Source organism: Crocuta crocuta, unplaced genomic scaffold (genome assembly GCF_008692635.1).
Source record: "Crocuta crocuta isolate KB4526 unplaced genomic scaffold, BGI_CrCroc_1.0 scaffold139, whole genome shotgun sequence".
Classification (NCBI taxonomy): Eukaryota; Metazoa; Chordata; class Mammalia; order Carnivora; family Hyaenidae; genus Crocuta; species Crocuta crocuta.
This window is the reverse complement of record NW_027533258.1, coordinates 372,377-385,523: the sequence shown is the minus strand read 5'-3', so window position 1 is coordinate 385,523 and position 13,147 is coordinate 372,377. Positions and strand designations below refer to the sequence as shown.

At 43.3% G+C, this 13,147-nt stretch overlaps 1 protein-coding gene across 1 annotated transcript in view; it reads right to left on the bottom strand.

Annotated features, from left to right (window-relative positions):
• Positions 1-10,902, bottom strand: part of USP22 (ubiquitin specific peptidase 22) — a 44,317-nt gene extending 33,415 nt beyond the window's left edge. The window contains exon 1 of the mRNA XM_077746528.1: positions 10,732-10,902. Within this exon, the coding sequence (XP_077602654.1) occupies positions 10,732-10,902 (171 nt within the window). The remainder of the gene's footprint in view (positions 1-10,731) is intronic.
• Between the last annotated feature and the right edge of the window lie 2,245 nt (positions 10,903-13,147).

Here is a 13,147-nt window from a genome sequence, read left to right as displayed (position 1 = left end):
TTTGTGGTCACTTGTGAGAGCAGCTGCAGGAAATACTACAGAGTTATGTTCACTATTATTATTCTAACTCCCTTCCATGGACACTGCAAAGGTTAGGAAACTACCTCCCCAGACACCCCTGCACCACACACTGGCGGTCTGAGTAGGCCGGGGAGAGGTGCAGGGGGACGGGGTTCCAGATCAGCTGCCTCACAGCTTCCTGCCAGGGAGGCAGCCCCGCCCATGGTCCTGCATCTGCCGAGGCATTCCCGAGGCCGGGGGCGGATCCAGGAGACCCAGCCTGGAATCTACTGCCCTTGGAGCCCTCGCGGTGACTTTTGTATTAAATCCCTTTCTCCTACGGAGTAATTCAAGTAGATGCAGGAGCCTGCAAGCAAATCCTGAAACACAACTGGGATTTTTTACTGATAGGAAAAGCAGACAGGGACCAATGATTTAACAGTTCTGTTTGTTATTACAGGGATGGAGTAGAAAGGATTATGCGAGGCAAAATAAGTACAGAAAAACAAATACCATAGGATTTCACTCACATGTGGAATTTAAGGAACGAAACAAATGGAGCAAAGGGGGGAAAAAAGAGAGAGACAGAAGCAAACCAAGAAACAGACTCCAAACTATACAGAACTGATGGTCCCCAGAGCAAAGGTGGGTGAGGGTATGTTAAATGGGTGATGGGGGCAGGGATCGGCATGCCAGGGTGGCTCAGTTGGTTAAGCGTCCAACTTTGTCCAACTTCGGCTGAGGTCATGATCTCACAGGTCATGAGTTTGAGCCCTGAGTCAGGCTCTGTGCTGACAGCTCGGAGCCTAGAGCCTGCTTCAGATTCTATGTCCAGAGCCTAGAGCCTGCTTCGGATTCTATGTCACCCTCACTCTCTGCCCCTCCCCCGCTCATACTTTTTCTCTCTCTCTCTCTCTCAAAAATGAGCATTAAAAAAAAAATTTAATAAGGGGTGCTTGGGTAGCTCAGTAGGTTAAGCGTCTGACTTCGGCTCAGGTCACGATCTCGCAGTTTGTGGGTTCAAGCCCCGCATTGGCTCTGTGCTGACCGCTAGCTCAGAGCCTGGAGCCTGTTTCGGATTTTGTGTCTTCCTCTCTCTCTGACCCTCCCCCTGCTCACACTGTCTCTCTCTAAGAAATAAATAAAACATTAAAAGAAATTTTTTTTTTAATTTTTTAATTAAAAAACAGGTGCCAGTGAGCACTGGGTGATGTACAGAAGTATTGAATCACTATATTTTACACCTGAAACTACTATTACAGTGTATGTTAATTAACTGGAATTTAATTAAAACCTTAAAGCATCTCGGTGGCTCGGTCAGTTGAGCATCCAACTTCAGCTCAGGTCTGATCTCATCATTTGCGGGTTGGAGCCCTGCATCAGGCTCTGTGCTGACAGCTCAGAGCCTGGAGCCTGCTTCGGATTCTGTGTCTCCCTGTCTCTGATCCTCCGCTGCTCACACTCTCACTCAAAAATAAATAAACATTTAAAAAAATAAAAACTTAAAAAAACAGTTCTGAGCTTACACTTACACAGTACAAGAAATGCACTGAAAGTCTATTCATTTGGCCCCAAGATTAACAATATTCCTTTGGATATCTTCATTTCTATTATCTCCTTTCTCACACTCTCTTCACCACCCAAAGAACGATGATGATCAATCGAGTGGGGACAGAAGGCACACAGCCTTTGAAGTTCCCAAATACGTGTGGGCTCACCCCATTGGATGACTCAGGCGTAGGTGAATTTTGAGTACAGCTTAAAGAAAACTACAAACAGGAGACAGCACCTTAAGAACTAATGCACGTTTCGGGGCGCCCGGGTAGCGTCCGACTTTCGCTCAGGTCATGATCTCGCGGTTCGTGGGTTCGAGCCCCGCGTCGGGCTCTGTGCTGACTGCCAGCTCAGAGCCTGGAGCCTGTTTCAGTCTGTGACTCCCTCTCTCTCTGACCCTCCCCTGCTCACGCTGTCTCTCTCTCTCTCTCTCCCCGAGAAATAAATAAAATTTAAAAAAAAAAAAAAGAACTAATGCACGTTTCACTTACTACCCATGACTTCCCACTATTACTGGTCTATTACTGACAATCGTACGAAGGTATGTTTAATTGTTAATTCTCTTCAATGACTTTTTCGAGGGCTCAAAATACTTTTCTACCATCATAGACTCTGGATATAAGCAAAAGGAAAGGAATAAACTCCATCTTCTACATAAACTGAGGCACTAAAAGGCAAAGACTTAAATTCTAAGCACAAAGCTCCTAAACCCCTTGGAATTTAAGTGATGAGACTGGAAAGGGTGTCTTTTGTTATTCAAACAAGTCCCTTTCAACCACTCTGTTATCTTACTGAGGGGATAGAGCTTGGGAGAGCCTTAGGGTGGGGTCTGGAAGTTAGGGAGCCAACCCTGTGCTCAGAAGGGGGAACTTTCAGTCCGACCCCAACCTCCACCAAGGATTTGATCAATCAAGCCTGTGCGATGATTTTATCAATGCCTGCTGAATCAATCACACCTATGTAATGAAGCCTTCATAAAAATGCTAACAGACAGGGTTCGGAGGGCATGTGTTGGCTGACGCACCCCTGCACGGGGAGACACCCTCCCCTGAGACAAAGCTTCATGTGCCCAGGACCCTCCTGGACCTCATCTTAAGGACCTCTTCCTCTGCACCCTTTAGAATATCTTTTAGAATAATTTGGTAAACGTGAATAAATGTCTCCCTGAGTTTTGTGAACCATTTTAACAAGTTACCGACCTCGAAGAAGGGGTCCCAATCAGTTGCAAACACAGGTGACAACGTGGGCTTGTGACCAGTGTCTAAAGTAGAAGCAGTGCTGCGGGACTGCACCCCTAACCTGTGGGATCTTCCATCTCCAGCAAGTGTCAGAATTGAGTCCAACTGGTGGGGCATCAGGTCCATGTTTGCTGAGAGTAGAGTATTACTTGGTAATACTGGAAAAGATCCCAGGATAAATTAAGGGGGAATAGGAACTCCAGACTCAAACTAACCTAACTGGAAGGCTCAGACTTAATGTTCACTATCAGTGCCCTTGGATAGATTAGGAGACGTACCTGCCAAGCCTACCTAAAAAAATGTATCATAAGGGGAAAAGAAAAAAAAAAGGCTTATCACGAGTAACAAAACCAGAATGAACTTATGTATGAAAAATGCTTTACAAACTATAAAATGCTACTAAATTTAAAGTAATATTATCATATATGAGAAATGAGTGACTCAAGAGAGATTTGGAGACCTGTCCACATACTTTGGGACAGAAGCAAGGGCAAGATCCAATGGTACTGACTGCCTTGGGCTATTTTTTTTTTTTTTTTAGGAGAGAGTCGGAGAGGGTCCAAGTGAGTGAAGGCAGAGAGCAAGAGAGAGAGGGAGGGAAAGGGAGAGAGAGAGGGAAAGAGGGAGAGGAAGAGAGGGGGAGAGGGAGGGAGGGAGGTAGAGGGAGGGAGAAAGAGACGGAGGGAAGAGGAGGGAGGGGGGAGAGAGGGAGGGAGGAGGGAGAGAGAGAGAGAGAGAGAGAGAGAAGCAGGGCTCACCCAGGGCTCATGCTTTTACCTGAAGCCACGAGCTCCCCACATGTGGGACTCCCCAGCTGTGAGATCACGACTTGAGCCAGAAGTCTGTTGCTTAACAACTAAGCCACTGCCTTGGGCTATTCTGAATTTAAATTCTAGATCACCTCCCAAGTGCCAAGTCTAAGTGTGTTTAGGGAGTGATCAGATTATCCTAAACCCTCATTTCAACCTGCTATTCCCACTTTATTCCCAAGTCTTTTACCAGAGATATTAATAAGTAATAATAGAAGTTACTGATTCTGTTTTAATTTCACTCTCTGAGGCAGGTACTGACCAAAAGAACATCAGAAGCAAGAATCAAACTTCAAACATCCGTACAGGAGGTCATTTCAGTCCTTGGAAGCTGAGTTTACTTACTTCCTACTTAATCATCTAAACTTTTACAGCAGTTATGCAGTCAGAGGATGCCAGGATGGAATGCAGCTATGACAGAAGAATCTGATTCGACTACAAATAACTGTATGCTAGAACTCCAAGGTAACGGGTGTGGGACAAGTTGCCTACGTGACCTGGAAATGAGTGGAGACTGTAAAACCAAAGCCTTTTTTTGTTGTTGTTGTTTACTGTTGGGTAAAGGAGCCATACCTAACCTAGGTGAAAACACTGCTTCCCAAGGTGGGGGACAAATTAATAATTCTGAAACCACTGTTAAAGGTGAAAAATTTTCCTCTACCATTTAAGATTCTTCCAGCTGGTCTAAGATTTAAGTTGACACGAGACATATTAACAGGAGAAAAAAAAAGTTTAATTATGTGCACACAGAGACCCAGTACTGAAATTAAGACTGAAGGAAATTACATAGGCTGGTAGTTTTTATACTTTTTAGACAAAAAGGCAATAAATCTGAGAGGAATTGACAGGACAAAAACTTATGTTCAGGAGCTTCAATTAAGAAGGAATTCTACACAAATTTGGGCTGGGGTAGTAAATTGGTAAAAAGTAACAAAGGTTATTCAGCCTTTTTTGTTCTAAATTTCTGATCTCTGATGATAAGGATGTCTCTTTAGCTCCTGGTAAAAAGAGGGAACTTCTGACTTGAAGATTTATTTATTTCCTTTCTGGAGACAAAGGAGGATCAGAGTGTTCTAGCACAGGTGGTTTTTACGGAACTTTTAATTAAAAATAAACAATATGCGAAAGTGTCACATTTAGGGGTGGCCTCCCCTTGTCCCCATACCACTATACACGTATACTAAAATTAAACAAGTAAGTGCATGGATGGTTGATAAGTTTCTACGTTGGACAGAGAAGTTATAGGTAAGTAAAAGAAGACTAGAATGATCCATGTAGTGCAGGATTAGAGTTGGGAGACACCACTACGAACCCAGGTATAGTTTAATAAGGGTGGAGATGAAGAACCATCGACTTGTGTGTACACGAATGAGTATACGCTAATTCAGACAGAGCTGTTTCTTAGCTCTGTCCCCCAAGGGCTGAGAAGCCACAACACTGGTACCAAAAGGCACAGCCACTGCCCAAACCATACATTCCAACAAAAGGAACCAGGACTCCTTGGAGAAATGGCAGATTCTAAAACCGGGACAGGAAATTTACAATATAAGCCTAGAAACTCTAATGGTACCAGAAAGTCAGGACGTCCTCAAAAACAACCAATCAACCAACAACTGGTACGGGTATGTCGAAGTGACAGAAGACAACCAGAAGAACTCTCACTGGCTAAAGCTGGAATAGTCTGAGCACCAAAACAGAGTACTAGATTATAACCCAGAGTATAAAATATCCCTAAGTCCATACTGATATACATGATTGAATAAACACTAAATGAGTGAGAAAGGACAAATATTTCCTATATAAAAATTCCACCTAATTTCTATAGATACTCTGGCCTCAAGGAGGTGGCCTATCACTGTCCACTCCTCAAGTGGACCTGCGCAGAGTGACTCTGCTCCAAAGAGGACATAGGGAGAGGAAAAGTCTCACCTCACAGAAAAGCAGCCTGACAGTCCAGTGGTCAAGTTCACCCCCAACAGTGTTATGTTGACCGCATCACCCTTGCTGGTCTTCCCCAAACCTGAGACCACAATTCCTATAAAATACCTGAGCAATACGCCCCAAAACTGCTAAGGTCATCAAAAACAAGGATGGTGAGAAGATGTGACAAGCCAGAGGAGCCTAAGGACACATGACAACCACATGTACTGTAGGATCCTGGGTGGGATTCTGAGAAAGAAAAAGATTAGGGAGAAACTAATGAGATCTGAATAGAGTATGACTTCCAGTTAGTAACAACGTATCAAGCTTGGTCATTAGTTGTGACAAAATGTACCACGACAACATAAGATGTTAACAATCAGGGGCATGAGGGGGGAGATCTGAATAAAATAGGTGGACTATATCACAGATGGACTATATCAATGTTCGCATCCTGGTTGTTAATATTTTATTACAGTTTGTAAGATGTTACCTCTGGGGGAAACTGGATAAAGGGTACAGGGACCTCTCTGTATTATTTTTCATAACAGCATGTCAATCTACAAGTATCTCAAAGAAAAATTTTTTCCACTTTGGACCTTTTACTTGCAATGACCTGTCCACTGCTTCGTATGAATTGTACAGTGTTTTGTCGTAAGGATTTGAAAGATCCAAGCTTCAATAAATAAAGCAAAAATGAATTCTTCAAGCAATAAAGTTTGAAAAGAAAAAAGTTTACCTTAAAAAAAAAAAGACATCCAAAAAATGAATTGAACTTAAGAAGTTCAAAAACAAAAAACAAAACTCAGAGAGGGCTCAGCGGCTTTCTCATCATCATGTTTAAGTCCCTGGCTGAGTTACTGGGGGGGCCGGCGCCGGGTTTATGAGCTACCAGTGTGTCCTGTCACTCCATGTATTCGAAGCTAGTAACAGCAGAACTGTTACTCCCCAATGATGAGTTCTACTAAAAAGTTCAAATACAAGAGATTCATTCAGATCTCAAGGGACAGATCTCAGACTCCAGCACTGATAGAGAGAGGACCAGGGCAGATTCCTATGATACATCATTTTCTAAAACAACGTGGCAAAGTACCACTGGCTCAAGGTAAGTAAGACCATTTCCCACCTCCTGGGCCACACTTCTGCAACACTGACTGTAAGAGCTTCTCTCATGGTAAACAAGTGTCCACAGGCTAACAATCTATATTGTTGCTCTGTAAAGATTCAAAATGAAAGCGTATTCCACTTGTACTCTAAGAAATACTACCCTAAACTTTTGTTTCACATTCAGTTTTTATGTCTCTTCTTAGCTACTTCCCTCCCCCTTTTTTCCATAAATAAAAGTGCACTTTTTATTTATTTTTAAAAAGATTTTTAATGTTTATTTTTGAGAGAGACAGAGACAGCATGAGCAGGGGAGGAACAGAGAAAGAGGGAGACACAGAATCTGAAGCAGGCTCCAGGCTGAGCTGTCAGCACAGAGCCCGACGGGGGCCTCAAACTCACAAACCGTGAGACCATGACCTGAGCCAAAGTCAGTTGCCTAACTGACTGAGCCACCCAGGCGCCCAAAAAGTGCACTTTTTACAGGCATCTCAGGTTTGCTGTCAAGTAGACAAATCACATTTCAGTATCTCAGCATACAAAAACATAAAAATGTCTTGCCTAAGATTATTCCTTCTTTAAACTGATTACCAGGTTTAAGTTTTACAAATTCTTAGTAAAACCTCCAAACTGACAGCTTGAACAAAAGGGGAAAGTACACAACGGTGTTTCCATTCAATGGAATATTAACTGCACAGCTCAAGAGATCTATATAAATGGGCAACAAGTGAAAAAAGGAAACAAGGTACACAGCATATATATTTACATCAATAAAAACCCATAGCTTTGCTTTATATGCACATGCGTATTTACAATTTTTAAAAAATCGGAAAGACCCAGGCAGCAAACATGGTTGTCTGGAGCCAGAAAAACTTCACTTTATACATTCAATGAGCCTGTAAGGTGTTTTATTTTTACACATTAAGAGCATGTTCACATTGTCACTTCTCTAATTGTTTTTTTTTAATACACAGATTCATGAATTTTAACATTCCTCAGTAAAACTTACCAACAATTAGGCATCTAGAATTATTTATGCATTCTTTTATGTATGTTCAGGCTCTAATTATGCCATGTGTAGGAATTATCATTAGGCATCTACAAATACTCTAAAATTTAGAGCAGGTATTTATTATCTTACTATGTGACACTATTTAATGGCCTTATGACAATTCTGATTTCAATTCCTCAAGCCAGAAACCCAGGGCTCAGAGTTGACTCCGGACTGAAGAGAAAATGAGAGATCTAAAAAATTAGGGAAATCATTCCACTTTCTTCCAAAGGGTACCTACTCCAAATTTAAATCATGGTGTGAAAGACGACAAATGTAGAAACAGAACAAATGATAGGTGTTATCATTTGCCAGGTAACTTCCCTTCTCTCCAGCCCCTTTCTCAAACAAGATACTTCCCTAAGAATTTCTGCCCAAAAGGTTGCCTTAAGCCCCAAACTGTGTGCCTCAGAAGCCTTCAGAAGCAGTTTCCTATCCTCCACATTACTTACCAAATTAAACCAAAATCCATAATAATTCAAAATATTCACAGTATGCTTGACAACACTTCTTCACTTGTGGCAAAGTATATTTGGTAAAAGTATTTACTACAGCTACAAAGAGGGCTGTGTTTTGAGCACAAGCTGCTGGAAAACTTTAAACTCAGAGAAATCATTCAAAAAAGAGAGGAGTGATTATTTTTAAAATATTACCTGTTCTCCCAAGGGTCTATATATTCAAAATGTAACACAGACTGCGTTAAGTCATAATAACGAGTAGGACTATAAATTCTTGCTGTTTTTATTGCTAGCTTCTTTTTCACATACGAAAACCCTATGGGTAAGACATGCTATATTTAACACACGCCAGAAATGCAGTCCACTGGGGTAGCACTGGGTCCTAAACGGTGGGAATAGTTTTACATTCAGTAGTACATAAGTTTTACTCCAATCCACGCCAAAACTGGACAGAAAGTTATCAAATTTGATCATGTTCTTCTCACTCTGTGCCTATTAAACAAATCAAAGTTGGATACAAAAACCATTAATGTTTCTACTTAGATTAAGCTCCAACTTTCTTTTCATCCAGGGCTGTGTTTCTATGGTTACTCTGTAGCTGTGACTTCAACCTCAAAAGGCACTTTTGTTTATTACAAATATTATAACAAATTGAAATATTTTTGTAGGAAACTTCACATTGTTAAAACCAAAAATATACTAAGCCTACAGATCTGCTGAGAATCCCACACAAACAGTTAACTGTGTACTGTTCGTTCCTAATCATCTGGGTTAAAGGATTTGTCAAACCAACTCTTCCTTGGCTGGGCCACTAGAGAGTGCTAGAAATGCAGTTATATAGGACCCAAGTGATACATAATACCACCCTCCCGCCCAAATCTGGAGCATAAAAGATGAAGGACATTAAGTTTCCTAACTGGTACACTACCAAAAGGTACTGCAACACTGACAAATCTGCAGTTTGAAGGAAGTATGTATCACCACCTCTTATCTGTCTGTAGCTCGAGTTCTTATTAGTGAATAACAGAGATGTACTTCAACAGTTTTCAAACTAAGCAACTGACATTAAACGTTAATCCAAAACACAGCGCGTGCGCACACACACAAAATGGGATTCCTTCCTTTAGGAAAGGAGACAAAGTTAATGAGGTGTTAAACTGGACTCTTTCAGCTTTGTTAAAAAATTACAGGGGGAGAGGAGAGAGAAGAAAAAAGCAGGGGATTCCTTACTTAACCCAATATGGAGAAGAATCTTACAGATTACAGATCATATAAACCTCAACCAATAAACTAATACGGAGCAGTAACAATATTATCGCCTGAAGACCGACGGGTTCAACCAGGCTATTTTTTAGGAGCACATAATTCCATTAGAAAGAATCTCACTCTGATCCTAATAGAAATCATTTCCGATTTTAGTTCACTCTAAGAGGTAATGCTTCCCAACACTATTATTGATAAAAAGAAAGAAAACTGGTGCTTAACCTTCCCAATAATCTCAGGGGATGTTAGTCCCGCTCTCCCCCAAACACACTAAAAAGCTATCCAAGGTGGAAGCCGCCTAATACACCTCTCAACCGCGCTAATATGCAAAATCGCCTCACGTTGTACCAAGGTTTATTCAGATAAGAATACTGTTATTTTCCGATTTCCAAATCATGAATAAGCCTAACAGAACATATTATCTAAAAAATATAACACTAAAAATGTAATTTCTCCAACATGTCGCGGAGACGATCAGTTTCTTACTAAAGCCTCCTAACGCAGAAAGCACACCACTCTCCCACCTTCCAACCAGAAAGATCTTTTCTTGTAAATCCACTCCTAAATAGCTGCAAGCGATTCTCCAAACCACCACCGTGCTGATAACGAAATGGCTCTCCCGGATATAGGTCGGAACACTGGCTTGACTTGCTCCATTCCCAACTGTCACCCTCCCTCCACTCACGTCCAAATCTGAAATGAGGGGGGGCGATTCCATCTCCCTACAGTCGTTCCTGCGGACACTGGAGCCGGTGCGGGGTTTTGCCCCAGGACTACACAATTGTAGCTTCGCCCTAACAACTCCCGATCCCGACACGCGCTTCCGTTTCCCTAACCCAGGTAAGCTTTGATGCACATTCCATCCAGAGCTCAATATGGTGGCAAGGGGCTGCGATCACCCAACGGGCCCCGGAGTCTTTGTCCCTTCTAGTTTTCTGTCTTACGTTTTCTCACTGACCCCATCCCCCACCCCGAACCCTGCCCCGCCCTGGAGGGTTCGCGGGTGAGGCCCAGCGCTGGAACGTGGGACACCTTCCCCCTCGGTACCAGGCTTCCACCGCAAACCTGGAGGAGAAAACCGCCCCCTTCCCAGGTCTACACTCGTCCACCCCCGGAACTGGACNACCCTCTCGCCCCCCCCACCCGCTTGCGAGCACAGCCCCAGGGGGTGGCGGGGTCGGCAAGAGGCTAATAAATCCTCCCTTCTCCTCGCTCCCAACAGGGCCCAGAAGCCCCACCACAACCGGCTCGCCGGGCAGCACTGCAGCAAAAGGGGTCTCCTCCGGCCCCCAGCGCAGCCCGCAGGTTTCCGGGGGGAAAGGGGGGGGTCTCACCTTGCGCTTGCGGGCCTCCGCTGTGCCGCTCCACACGAAGCACTGGTAGATGGCCCGCAGGTTCTGCTTCCAGTTGTCCACCTTGAAGCTGCTCAGGTGCGAACAGCCCGGAGGCGTCACCACCAGCTCCGCGTCCATGGCCTCGCTCTCCGGCTCCGGCCGGGAGACCATGGGGNCCGCGCCTCAGCGCCAGTGGTGCTATCGTTAGCTGTAAGTTCAGGCCGCCTGGCTCAGCTGCCTCTGGCCAAGCTGAGTGCCACTTGTCAGTCCCGATCTCCCAAGGAGAACGGGGGAGGCTGGGGCGAGCGGAGGACTGGGTGCTGCGGTATGTCCGTCGGGGCACTGAGCCGGTTTGCACCGGCCTGAGCTCTGCCGCAAAGAGGCGGAGCCACGGGCTAGGCCTTGCAAATCCATGCAGTCTCCGCTGGCCTCCGTCTTCGTNGCGGTACGTCCCTGGTTCGCTGTCAGTTTTGTTAGCAAAAGGAGTCCCTCATCTGGGACTCCGCGGGGCCTCTCCCATCTTTGTAGCTGGTAGCTGCAGGGCATTGAAGTGATTAAGATCATATCCTACTTTGAGAATCTCACAATGGATGCTATAGGATTTCACTTATGCGGAATTGAAGAAACAAAACAAATGAACAAGCAAAGGAAAAAAGAAACATATAAAACCCATCCTCTGAGAAACAACAAACTGGTGGCTGCCTGACGGGGGTGGGGGGTCATGGATGAAATAAAAGGGATTAGGAGTACACTTATATTGATAAGCGCTGAGAAACTACTGTAGCACTTTATGTTAATTACACTTCAGTAAGAAAGAAAAATCCCGCAGTAGTATGTAAATTGATGCAGCCACTGTGGAAAACATTAAAACGTTAAAACATTAGAAATAGAAATACTACATGAGCCAGTAAATCCACAACTGGGTATTTACCGAAAGAAGATAACACTAACTCAAGAATATCTGCACCCCTCTGCTTATTGTACCGTTATTTGTGATAGACAAGATATGGAAGCAACCCAAGTGTCAATTGGTATATGAATGGATAAAGATGTGGTATCCATTCATGCATACATACATACATACACAATACAGTATTATTCGGCCATAGAAAAGAGTAAGAGCTTGCCATTTGGAATAACATGCATGGACCTCGAGAGTATTATGCTAAGTGATGTAAATCAGACAAATATCATGATTTCACTTATATGTGAAATCTAGAAAACAAACCGAACAAACAAAGCAGAAACAAACCCATGAATACAGAGAACCATCTTGTGTTTGCCAGAAGGAAGTGGGAGATGGTGGGATTGGCAAAAAGGATGAAGGGGAACAGGAGGTACAGCTTCCAGTTATGAAATGAATAGGTCACAGGGATGAAGGTACAGCATAGGGAATACAGTCAATGGTATTGTAATAGGGCTGCATAGTGACTGATGGTAGCTACCCGTGGTGAGCATAGCATAATGTATAGAGTTGTAGAATTACTGTGCTGTACACCTGTAGCTGCTGTAAAACATTGTGTGTCAACTATAGTTAAATTTTAAGAAAGGAATCCCACAATGTAATGGGTTAAATAGCAACATTAGCAGGCAATTACAATAATATGAAATTGCAGAGATAAAGGAAAGTCCAGGTAATAGGAAAACACTCCAAGACACCTCTCACCCTAATCCCATGCAGGCAGTCATAGTGGAGAGAATCCAGAAATGTTTAGTATGCCTTGCATAAGCATAGAAGGAAGGGTAGGAATTGGCCAGTTTTTAGAAATAAATGACATGTTGAAAAAAAAGGAGGGGAGCTGTGTGGCTCAGTCAGTTAAGCGTCCCACTTCGGCTCAGGCCATGATCTAACCGTCGGTAAGTTCAAGCCCTGTGTCAGGCTCTGTGCTGACAGCTCAGAGCCTGGAGCTGCTTCAGATTCTGTGTCTTCCTCTCTCTCTCTGCCCCTCCATCACTCATGCTCTGTCTCTCTCTTTCAAAAACAAATAAACATTAAAAAAATAAAATAAAATAAATGACATGTTGAGAGATTTGCCTTCAACAGTATTGCCCACTATCTATGAGACTAACATGGTCTAAAATGTTATTTTCTATATGTGTGTTTTTTTTCTAATTTCTGTTTTCAAATTTAAAACACCCATGGAGAGGCGCCTGGGTGGCTCAGCCGGTTAAGCGTCCGACTTCAGCTCAGGTCATGATCTCACGGTTCATGGGTTCGAGCCCCGCGTCAGACTCTGTGCTAACAGCTAGCTCAGAACCTGGAGCCTGTTTCAGATTCTGTATCTCCCTCTCTCTCTGACCTTCACCTGCTCACGCTGTCTCTCTCTCTCTCAGATAAATAAAACATTAAAAAAATTTTAAATAAATAAATAAAAATAAAACACCCATGGATATATGCTTCCAAGATGATCTAACT